We start from the raw sequence: 12,500 nt of genomic DNA, 5'->3' as shown, positions 1-12,500 counted from the left end.
CGACCTCGCGCCTAGGCAGCTTGCATTTTGAGCGCACGCCATCGTCGCCAGGGAGGAATGAATGAGGTTAGCGCCAGTTGCGTTAACTATGAATCCGCCTTAAGTCCTTTTAAGGTTGTATTGCAACAGTTCTTGAATTGATTGATGAATCATTCAGTGTTTGATTCATTCATTTGAGTCAGTTCCAGTTGCTAGAGTTAGAGTCTATGGATTTCAAAAAGATTGCCAAATAGTGTTCTTGAAAACCACCAGAGAGTTTTTTTATAGTAAAGACACACTGCCAATTGAAAACTGAAAATAAAGTCTGCAACACCAGGCTCAGGTTTCTCTTATTTCAATATAGTGATGTTTCAGGCCTGAAATGTCACTACATTAAAGGATAGCTTCTTCCAATTTCAATATGCTGTTGTATTGCATGCTCATGCTACCCTTGACTTGTCAGTACCCAGTGATGCTGCATTTTTCGTCTCAGCCCTTTCAGAGATCTGAGCTATTCTAATCGGGGCAGATTTTGTTTACATTAAAAAAAAATTCTTAACATACACCTACTCTACTCCAAATATTATCCCAAGTGGTATCGCTGTTTGCTAGTTGTTGATGTTGCATAACCTTTTGGATGTTTTTGGGAATAAATCAAGATGTTTTTTTGAAATGTAAATAAACACCTTACAATGACCAGGATCTCGGAAAAGACTGAAGAAAAAAAAAATCTGACAAGTCCAGGGTAGTGTGAGCATTACAACTGCATTTTGAAATTGGCAGAAGTTATCCTTTAAATAGGAGAAATGGGAGCCTGGTGTTGCCGACTTTATTTTCAGTTTTCACGTGACTTTGCTGGTCCTGACCTGCACCCAATCTTTTGAGACGGATGTGCGTGTTTTTTCCTTGTTAAACAAGACACACTGCCTAACCAGGCTGTCAGCGTGTCCTGACCCCTTGTTAGTTCAAGCTCACTTTAGTCTCCGTACACAAGCTATTGTTTGTAAATTAATTAGCATGTGTTCGTTGGGGGAGACATTGTTTTGGTGCCAAACAAGACTTGTTTTGTCTCCTTGTTTCTTCTCACGTCTACTTTAACAGAGCCATTAGCGGCCTTACGAAACCTTCTTTGTGTGAGTTTATTTAGTCATCTTCAATGAGCCATTGGTTTCTCAACAGAAAAGTGGTTCGACCTGTTGTGGTCACACAATCTTGATGTTTACTCTCTCTCTTCTCTCTTCTCTCTTCTCTCCCCCCCCCTCTCTCTCTCTCTATCTCTCTCTCTCTCTCCTCCTCTCACTCCCTCTCTCTCAGTCTCTCTCTCTCTCTATCTCTCTCTCTCTCTCCTCCTCTCACTCCCTCTCTCTCAGTCTCTCTCTTCTCATAACTCTGTGTATTCATCTGTCGTTTTGTTGTCGTTCTCAGACGTTCTCTGTCTTGTTTCCTTGCCTCCAGATTAACCTGCAGTCTCCCCCGAACAATGAGTCGTGTCAGGAGAGGCTGGCACGCTTAGAGGGGGATAAACAGTCCCTGGTTCTTCAGGTGAGCCACACACACACACACACACACATACATGTACAGCGTGTGTACACACACGCATGCATGCACACAGACACACACACATACACACACACCATAAACACACACACACACACACGTGCACATGCGTGCGCGCGCGCGCACACACACACACACACACACACACACACACACACACACACACACACACACACACACACACACACACACACACACAGATAGGCCACACATGCCCATGCACGTTCACATGCACACACTACACACACACACACACACACACACACACACACACACACACACACACACACACACACACACACACACACACACACACACACACACACACACACACACACACACACAAAGAGCTACACCCTCCCCCTCCACATCACAATACAATGGCAGATTTTCAATGCATAGTAGTACACACCTTCCACTTATTCACTGTGCTTGTGTGCTGTCAGAGAGTCTGTTGGGCAGACATAGGGTGGATTCCAATATGCGGACTTCCGTCCTACCTTGCTCACTTGCCTGCTTGTGACCTCCTGATGATGTCAGTGACGACAGAAAATTAATTCAATATCTTGCAAAACCACAATTCCAATGTCATTTTCTTATTTGTAATTGTTATGGTGAATTAAAAACAGTCTCTCAAAAGTTGTTGTGGCTAAGCTGACAGCTGAGAAACTTTATTGTTTTCTCCGCGGAGGCAGGGCCAGGAGGCGGGGCAAGGCCACAAGCACAGGTGGAGGACGGGAGTGTGTATATTGGAATGCACACGTAGAGAGACAGTAGTAGTGGCGGCTAGGTCATGCCAGGAGAGCGTGAACGCCACTCCAGGGAGAAGAGACATGTGACACCTCCGCTACACTGGCTTGACTTGGCTCGGCTGGCTTGGCTCGGCTGGCTTGGCTCGGCTGGCTTGCATGCACTATGATTGGCAACAATAGGGTCAGGGCCCATGCAGCATGGAGCATGAAGGGTATGGGAGAATACATGTATACGGGGAGGGAGAAGGGGAGGGAGGAAGAGAGGGAGAGAGGGAAAGAGGGAGGGAGAGAGGGAGAGTGAATTGTGCAGGGGAAACATGAAGGGAGAGTTAACAAGTCAGGCAGAAAGAAAGAGAGAGAGAGAGAGAGATAGCCAAAGAGAAAGAGAGAGTGAGAGAGAGAGAGAGTGAGAGAAAGAGAGAGAGAGAGAGAGAGAGAGAGAGTGAGAGAAAGAGAGAGAGAGAGAGAGAGAGAGCGAGTGAGATAGAGATCGAGCGAGCATGATAGAGAGAGAGCGTGAGCATGACAGAGGGAGCACAGTAGAGAGAGAGCGTGATAGAGAGAGAGAGCAGTAGAGAGAGAGAGTTGCAGATTGGTGTTACAGCATTACAGCGAAGCTGCATAGTGACAGCAAGGTGTTACTACTCCCTCTATTACACAGCAACAGAAAGAGCCTGAGGTCCTCTCTTTGCCATGTAGCGCGCTTCCAAGACCCGGAATTATCTTTTATGTGTTGAGTGAATTAAACGAGGAAACATCTGTCATTAAAAAAAAACAAAGACGAGGATACATGAGAGATGTGGAAGGTAAAGATAGTAATCATCTCCCTTTTCCTGAAACTGTCATGGCTTGTCCAACCAACTGCTTCTTCAGAATCAAACTTGTTTGGCAGTCTTGCTCTGAGGTCGACTTTTTTTTTTTCAGCGAGGCATACATTCCTTTAGTATCCCGGGGTGACCCTTCTGATTGGTCGGTGGCCCCCATGCTGGAAACAAACAAATGAAATGATTGGTTGGCCCCCACCCTCCAAGTGTGCCTTCCCCAGAAGGTGATTTGGCTCGCACATACCTGCAGTTTGCCCTTAAACCAGAAAGAGAGCGAGAAAAAAACACCTACTACGTATATGCAACAGACCAAGCAGACTTAAGCTCACTTCATGTCGTGGGATAACCTACCTGCTCCCACGGTTTCCCCAAAAGTCAGTTGACACTTTGCTCCTGCCAAGTGGCAACAACAGAGTGACAGTTGCACCCAGCGTAGTTTCACTGAAACCATTACATGGGAGAATTGAGGAGTATGTTGCAACAGGCATGAGAACCAGGAGGAGGAAGGGAGTGTGTGAGTGTGAGAGACTGTATACGGCACAGAGAGAGCGAGAAAGAAAGAAAGAAAGAAAGAAAGATAGAGAGAGAGTGAGCGAGAGAAAGAGAAAGAGAGAGGGAGGAGACTTGAAGCGTGCCTGCCTGCCTGAACTGAAAGTTGTCTTGTGATCTCCTCCAACGCAGGTGAGTGTACTCACAGACCAGGTGGAGGCTCAGGGCGAGAAGATTCGGGACTTGGAGAGCTCGCTCGAAGAGCACCACCACAAACTCGTCAACACTGAGGAAATGCTCCAACAGGTATGTCAGCACAACTCCCAACTCACATAACCCTACTCTAAACCTAACCCAAAACCTAGCTTTTTACTAAGTCATACTGTATGTGTTTAATCACAAACCCTGCTCAAGTTATATGGTGATTTGACAAGTCTGACTGTAGGTAGTGAAAGGAAATGCTCCAACAGGTATGTCAACACAACTCCCAACTCATATAACCCTACCGAGCTATGTAAGCATGTGCGTAGCCCCTTAATGGGCACTCCTGTGGCACACTGTAATAGACATTGAAAGTTAACTACTAGTACTACACTACTATGACAGTGCACAGGGCCTTTAGTAATACATTAAGACTTGGTCATTGTCATTCTGGTAACAGCTAATTTATAATGCTGTGTCTTAAGGGGTTAAAGACAAACCCTGTTCAAGTTATAAGTGATTTGACAAGTCCGACTTTTGATAGTGAAAGGAAATGCTCCAACAGGTATGTCAACACAACTCCCAACTCACACAATCCTACCCTAAGCCTAACCCTTATCCTAACCCAAACTATGTAAGTCATATATGCTTAACCTTTTAAAACACTGCATTATAAATTTGTTGTTACCGGAGTGGCAATTACCGAGTCGTAGTGCATTACTAAAGGCCCTGTGTTATGTCATAGTAGAGTAGTACTGTGGTAATTAACCTTTCAGTGACCATTACAGCGTGCCCCAGATGATACAGCGTGCATTAAAGGGCTACACACACAAACCCTGTTCAAGTTTTATGGTGGTTTGACAAGTCTGACTGAAGACAGTGAACTGAGTTAGTTAGGGTCATTCTTTAGCCCTATGGTGCCTTGGTTTTGTCGGATATTAGCTGAAGGACGCAGGGACAGGGCAGGGGTGGTAAATTTGCTATGTGCTGCTCTGTGGTGTTTTGCTAATCAGTAACAGTGATGAGTGGGTGAGTCAGTGTGGCTAAACATTACTGACATATGCTAAGCACGCTGCGCTGTACCCAACGCAACTGCAATTTCTCCGGACTTCGGAGGAAGTGAGTCATCTGTAGTCAATGTTCAATCCAAACCAAAGGTTTACAGTTGACAGTATTTATTGCAATTGGTTAGCAAGAATATTCTACGAATAAGGAAGTTGGGGTGACAATGCATTTATGTAGAAATAGTATTGCAATGTAGTATTAAATAATTAGTAATAAGTAATTCATAATAGTTATTAGTAATGTTAATACCGTTACACCCTGTGCTCAAACATTTGCAATACATTTCAAACATTTCCAATACATTCAAGAAAGCAACTCAAACTACAGTAAAACAATGACGTACCAAGAAGTTACTTTTCCGCCATGTTTCTGATGTGATGTGCTGACTTGATGCATTTTGTTCGGCTTTCAGATTGCATTTGTTTCTGTGGTCGGTACGTCCACATCCATTTGGCCACAAATGCATACAGTCAGGGAAGCCGACAGGGGGGGGATGAAGGGGTCTGTTGTCCCGGGCCCAGGGAGAGAGGGGTTCCAGAATTGGGTTTTCATTACATTGCATGCATTCAGATGAGTTTGTCCTGGGCCCAGCCAAAGTTGTCAGCGGCCCTGCATACAGAAAGAGAGAGGCCAGGGAAACCAGAAGCCTCAAATGGAACAGAACCCTCAAATGGAAGCCAAATCAAATAGAGCATTCTGTTGGACTCATTACTCTCCTCAACAAGCTTTCCATGTGAGGATTTTAGTTCAGTTTGTTTGTTGTCTGAGAAGTGTGTGTGTGTGTGTGTGTGGGGGGGGGGGGTGTTGAAGGGATGTGTGGATGTGTTTCAGCTTGGCTCGTTCTGTATGCGCTCATGTGCGTTATGCAGATCAGTGTGTCAGCTGAAACTTTCCAGGAACGTTTTGATTGTGTGTGTGTGCGTGCGTGCGTGCATACGTGTGTGTGTGTGTGTGGAGCTGACAGAGTTTACATCAAAGGTCCTCTGATAAGTGTCAGGGGAGAGTGTGTGTGAGTGTGAGTTTGTCTAAGCGGTGTGTAGGCTGCTGTTTTCACCATCTGCGAAACTTTGTGAATAGCGGATGCCATTCCATTCCTCTGTGCCCAACAGTGTAATTACATTTCCAATTTTGCTGCTTAGCAAGGTCATGATATAAGCTGACTTGGTGGAAGAGAGAGAGAGAGAGAGAGAGAGAGAGAGAGAGAGAGAGAGAGAGAGAGAGAGAGAGAGAGAGAGAGAGAGAGAGAGAGAGAGAGAGAGAGATCTGGATGAAGCAGAGAAGAGAACAATGTTTGTGTTCTTCCAAAAAAAGAGATCACATCATGACAGGCATTGGAAACTTTGCATCATGCTGTGTTGCTACCTTATATGGCTTTTGTTGTAACCAGAGATATGCTGTGTATGCTTTATCTACTACATCGCTTTTGAAACAGTCAGACCTGTTCAAGTGATGATTAAGTATCTGAATGACAGTTACCAGCCTTTGTTGTCTAATACACAGCCTTTTGACTCGCGCGTCAAGGGTAACTTCTAGTCTGAGTACAATGCATTTTTTATCCTTGAGAAATCAATTTACCAGGTTTTCCCCAAAACTTTTCTACAAGGCAGCATTTCTTCTTGTTATTATTTAAACATGCTTTAAAATAAACAATGAGAATGAATAGAGACTGTCAATTTGTTTGCTGACATCTGTCTATGCGGCGTATATTCCTCTCACTGTGGGCCAGCATTACTTTGTCAAGCTCTCGGCTCTGTGTTAATGCTCTCATTCACACCCCATGTTTATTTTTTAGCCCCGGCCATAAGCACCCCGACCCATATAGACTCTCGTCAGCATCGCCATGCTGGTGGTGACCAGGGGTGTCGTTCAGGGGGGTAAAGTGTGTCACCATGGCCCCATGTACCATATAGGGGGTCCACACACAGTCGGATTTATGTAGATATATGGCTGGGGGGGGGGGTCTTTGGAGCTGATTGTACATAGGGCCCAAAATGTGCTGCTACGCCCCTGGTGGGGACCCACACGTCTCACCATGTGCCATTTTATAACCCCCTAAGTCCACACCACTGGACTAGCTGAGCTCAGATTGCTGTGCCTGCTCCCAGAGAAACTGACGGACGGATACAAATGGGTCGATTGTCCCAGGCCCAGGGAGAATAGGGCCCCAGACTTGGGCCCCCCATTACATTGCATGTAGTGAATGAGGGGGCACTTACAGATGACTTTGACCTTCAGGTATGGATCTGGCCAAGCTGTCAGTTGCCATGCCTGCCCCATGAGACAACCATCACCAGCTCAACCCCCACTACTGCCATCCTGTCATCCGCCCAAGATCAGGGGGAACTCCTTAAAGGGAAGAATGGCTCTCTGGGATGCTATGTGTTCTTGTCCTGCCATCTTTCTCCCTCTCTTCCTCTTCCTCTTCCCAGAGGCAGAGAGAGTGCAGGTTCATGCAAAGAAGTGTTCGGTTTTCTCACGAGTCATGGAAAACATTTTTCATTCCGAATGTGGAAAGAAAGAGAGCTTGTGTAGATAGAGAGATAGAGGAAGCAGGGAGTTGTTGTGTGGTTCTGTGGGATGTTGTGTGTGTTTGCCCTGCCCTCTTCACTTCCCCAGTCCTCTTCCCAGGCCCTTGTTGTGTCCACGACAGCTATCGCAGCCAAAAGGAATGTTACTGGCTGCTATGGCAACAATCATATCCAGGAGGAATTCGCACAGGGCAGGGAGGGCATGGGCACCGGGGTGGGGGTGAGGGTGGTGGGGGTAGGGGTGAGGGAGATAGAGCCCTCATGTGTGCCTGTTCCCTAACCCTTACTCTGCTCTGTCTGGGAGGACACGGGCACAGGCAGCAGGGTGGGGATGAGGCAGCCTGTCCCCCTAACCAGGGCTCTAAATTAACACCAGCCAACCAGCCAAATGCTGGTGAAATTTCTGTTTGGCTGGTAGAATAGATCAACTTACCTAGCCACTTTGACCGATTACTGAGTGTGTGTTTGGCTAGTAAGGTTAACAACCACTGGCCATTTTGGCTGGTGATGAAGAAAGTGGATTTCTGGGAGGGCATGGGCACGGGCACCGGGGTAGGGGTGAGGGTGGCGGTGTGTGTGGGTGTGGGGGTGAGGCAGATAGATAGAGCCCTCATGTGTGCCTGTTCCCTAACCCTCACTCTGCTCTTGGAACTGAGGTGTTGTTGTTCAGTCTGGCACTCGGGTCTCGAACATGCCACCTACTAGTCAGCGGCTCAGTTTGGGCATGGGAGGCACAGCACTATACCGCTGAGCTAAAGGACCAGTCCGAAAGCTCAGCGCTACCGATACTGTATGAGGCTTTAGGAGGGTGGTTTACTAACGCTCCACGCCACGCTATGGTAGTTGTTACACTCTGTGTGCAGGTGCTGGTCTGGTCTGGGGGACACGGGTAAAGGGAGGCCCAGTGAGCCCTCAGGCTGTCAGTCATCTGCAGCTCAGTGTGTGTGTGCGCGAGCGTGCGTGTGTGCGTGCGTACATGCGTTTGTGTTTGTGTGTACGTATGCATGCGTGTGTATGTGTGTGTTTGTCAGCGTGTACGTTGGTGTGTACATATTGTATATGGCATTTGCTGCTACGTACCGTACTGTATGTGTGTTTGAATGGGCTGACTGAGACGGTGGCGTACAGTACAGTCAAAACATGTCCGGATCCAGTTTCAGGCCACAGGGTGGTCGTCCTGGCCTGGCCTGGCCGGGGATGCAGACAGGATAACCTGATAAGCCATCATCTGATTTGCCTCATGGCGAGCTATGAGGGCCGGGGCCTTAACGGGCACTAAGCCCGCATGTGTGCGCCGCGTTAACCGTGATTGCTTTTAAATTGTCGAGGTCCATAGACGCAACGGGCCGATCGGATTTCAAATGTCGCCCCATGTCATTAGTTCGAGCTTAATGGATTTTCTTTTTTTAAAGGGGCCTGCGTTTGTCTTCAAAACTGCTCTAATCTGAGGTCGGTGGTGTGGAGAATCCTGTGGACGACGTTAGCCCTTCCTACGACACCGAAAATAGAATCACACCATTCGAGTTTGGATTATTAGATTACGTCGTCGCATTTTCTGTTGTACCGTACATAGAAGCAGCAGTTATGTCCATGATTTGGTTTGATTTTGCCAAATGTAGGTAGCCCCGTAGCTATCTATTGCCATTTACTGTATGTGCATATGTACTTATAGACATTTATTTAGGTTAACCCATTAAGTCCTGCAGCGACATATATGCTGCATTGAGGTTCTTGAGATTTGCGCTGTTTTATTAAAAATGTGGGTATGTTAGAGCTGAATGAACACTTTTGAATGAACTGCAACTTGTTTCATGTTTTTATGTGCTTCGAAGGCTGAGATATTTAGGTTTCAATAGGCAGAGGGCACCTTTGCCCAAAAAGGGCTTAGGCTAAAATGGGTTAAGCAAGAAAGCAACGAAGGTTGCCTAATAGGCAACAGGAAATGAAAGTAATGACACTGGGAAATGAAGAAGGGCGTGAACAACTCTGTTGCTCCATTTTTACTCTTGAGAGCGAAGAAAAAAAAGAGGAGTGCTGTGTGTGCATGTGACCGCCCGGCAGTCCTCTGGTCAACAACTCTCAAGTCTCTCAAAACACTCAATACATGCACACACACACATATACTGTACATGGGTCAAAGACGTGACGCCACTTCTTTGGGTTCTCATGATTTGTTTCAGCAGAATTAGGTTACAACTTGAAAATAGACTCACAACATACTTAAATGCATTATCCTTTTAGAAGCCTGGCTAAATGTATTTTTGTTTAATTGATTTGTCACTGACGCACATACACGCACCAACACATGCATGAACACAAACAGATATGTGTGCAGTGTTGTACAACCTCCCATTCACGTTAAACATACACATTCCTCCAATTATACACATGCACACAAGCTGTTATTTACATTCTTACTCCACACATGCATGTATGCACACGCACACACACACACACGCACACACGCGCACACACACGCACACACGCACACACACACTCTCTCTCTCAGTAGAATTTCACCTCAAAGTCTCACAATCCTGCAAATAGCTGGTTGAGACCTCGAAGAATCCAGTGGAATGCTAGAACCCCGTTCTCTCTCTCTCTCTCTCTCTCTCTCTCTCTCTCTCTCTCTCTCTCTCTCTCTCTCTCTCTCTCTCTCTCTCTCTCTCTCTCTCTCTCTCTCTCTCTCTCTCTCTGGCTTTGTCCCTCTTTCACTCTTTCACTCTCTCACTCACCTCCCCCTTTTCTTCGCCCCTCGCATGTTGAGGAGACAGAGGAAATATAAATAGAGCACTGTGTGTGTGTGTGTGTGTGTGTGTGTGTGTGTGTGTGTGTGTGTGTGTGTGTGTGTGTGTGTGTGTGTGTGTGTGTGTGTGTGTGTGTGTGTGTGTGTGTGTGTGTGTGTGTGTTAGAGACAGAGAGAGAGTGGGTGAAAGAGTGTGCGAGAGAGTGTGTGTTTGTGAGTGTGTGTGTGTGTATGTGTGTGTTAGTGTGTATATTTAGCTTTGCTTGGCTCAAAGCGAGCTGTTTGCGGAGGGAGTCTGTGTGTGCCCAGTAGAGTAACAGCAGAATCGCTTTCCCACCGACTGTATGCGGTGACACTCCACTCCACTCTACTCTGCTATCGCCGGCTGCTTTCCATGTGGGTGTGTACTGGACTCACTTGCGTGTGTGTTTGTGTCTGCGTCTGTGTGTGTCTATGTGTCTGGGTGTGCAACTGACTTATCTGTGTGTGTGTGCGCGTGTGTCTGTGTGTGTGTGTGTGTGTCTGTGTCTGTGTGTGCGTGTGTCTGTGTGCGTGCATGTGTGTGTGTGTGTGTGCGCGCGTGCGTGTGTGTCTGTGTGTCTGTGCGTCTGTGTGTGTGGCCCCAGGAGTTGCTGAGCCGGACTTCTTTGGAGACGCAGAAACTGGATCTGATGGATGAGGTTTCCTATCTGAAACTCAAGCTGGTGGGCATGGACGAGGAAACAACGCCGAGCCCGGCCAACAGCGACGACAAGCAACAGAAAGCTGAGGTAGGCAGCTCGATAGTATAGTAGCTCCCCAAGACCAGGCTCCAGGACCCAGGCTCCAGGGCAAGCCGGGGCCAGGCCAGCCCCAGGGAGAGGCTGCCTCGGTGGGTGGGAAGGAGCGGTCAGGCTAGGGGGGGTGGGTGGGTATAGGTCTGCGGCTATGGTCTGCGGGAGCCCACCAAGGTTTTTTCTCACGGGGCCACTTGTTGGATTCTGCTGACTTAAAGAGTTTTTTTGGTGTTGTTGCTCTCCTCGGTAAGGAGTAAGGGTTCACGTTGTTTTGTTCCATACTTCTGTTTCATTAATTTAGCCTGGTTCCCATAACTCCTGGTGCAAAACTCATGCAGTGTTTCACCATGTGCAATGGCTCCCCAATGGGTCTGGGGGACTCCAGGCCTTGAAAATAGGTTGTTATAAGGGATTGGGAGGTCTGGCAGGTTTAAGTGCAATACAGAACAATGTCAAACAAACATTTGTTTAAGCCAAAGAGTTTGTTATAATAGCACTCTCATTTTCATGCTTATTCAGTCCATCAGCGTAACCACAGCACTTCTTGCTTTGCCAACAATTTGAAACTGTGTTTAGTGTCATGGCTTGCATATCAGGTTAAAATGACATTCCTGCATTATTTCCATGAAAAGTTTGGCTTTACTTTGTGAATCATTCTGAGAAGAATTGTGTTTTATTTTGCACTAAAATACAATTATAATGTTGGATTCTGTGTGGGATATACGTACCGGTACGTTGATACGTATACACATACAATGATTTTCAGTCAATTACTTTGCAATACTGTTTCTCAGGTTATTTATGAATGCAACACACTTATCATTTCTATCTATTCAGTCAGTGCACGTTCTGAGCACTCAGAATATTGTCAGTATTCAACACAAGTTCACGAATATTCTGTTTGCACGTGTGAAATAGCATTCAATAACCAGAACATTTCCGAAACATGGCCACATTCCGAATATTGCCGCCTTTCCGTTTGAAATCGAAATATTGCTTATATGTTAACTGCGCTGAATGATTGCGAGCCACGAACCCATTGCCACGGTAGCCCTCCTGTAGTAGAGAACCCTCACGCAGGAAGAGTGCCAAGCAGCGTGTGTCATAAATAACCCTTTAAAATGATTTTGTATTATTCTGAGTCGGGGGTGGTGGGCGGTTGCAGGCAGTGGCGGTGCTGGTGCTGGTGCCCTTGCCTCGCACCTGTCTCCTCTGAAACCCAGCCAATGACCACACATGATGATGTTTGGCCGCTAAACCTCAGCGTGCGGTTAGCGGTTAGCTACAGAGGTGATTATGTGCCTTCATCATATAGAAAGGCTTGGTTTACGGCCTCCAAAGCAATCAGCCTAGTCCAGATTGAGTAAATACAGTCAATCTCCCAGTGGTCCTATTTAAACAAAAGGGCCTTTTTGCTGCTGCACTTGAATGGAGCTCTGTGTGTTTGTAAATGTAAATCAGTGTCAAGCCATCGATTGGGAGGAGTGGGGTGGGGACAGACGGACGTGCATACAGGTGGCTGCTGAGGTCAGGATGACATTGGGAGGGAGGGAGGGCGAGAGAGAGAGAGAGAGAGAGAGAGA

General features: G+C 46.8%; 1 protein-coding gene across 9 annotated transcripts in view; it reads left to right on the top strand.

Moving 5' to 3' along the window:
• The window catches only part of ppfibp2b (PPFIA binding protein 2b), a 98,004-nt gene that overhangs the window by 45,058 nt on the left and 40,446 nt on the right, over positions 1–12,500 (top strand). For all 9 annotated transcript variants that reach the window (XM_063196805.1, XM_063196804.1, XM_063196811.1 and 6 more), the window contains 3 exons: positions 1,435–1,521; positions 3,794–3,907; positions 10,768–10,911. In XM_063196805.1, coding sequence (XP_063052875.1) covers positions 1,435–1,521; positions 3,794–3,907; positions 10,768–10,911 — 345 coding nt within the window. The remainder of the gene's footprint in view (positions 1–1,434; positions 1,522–3,793; positions 3,908–10,767; positions 10,912–12,500) is intronic.

The sequence above is a fragment of the Engraulis encrasicolus genome, chromosome 4, assembly GCF_034702125.1.
Source record: "Engraulis encrasicolus isolate BLACKSEA-1 chromosome 4, IST_EnEncr_1.0, whole genome shotgun sequence".
In the NCBI taxonomy this organism is placed as follows: Eukaryota; Metazoa; Chordata; class Actinopteri; order Clupeiformes; family Engraulidae; genus Engraulis; species Engraulis encrasicolus.
This window is presented reverse-complemented; position numbering and strand designations above follow the sequence as displayed.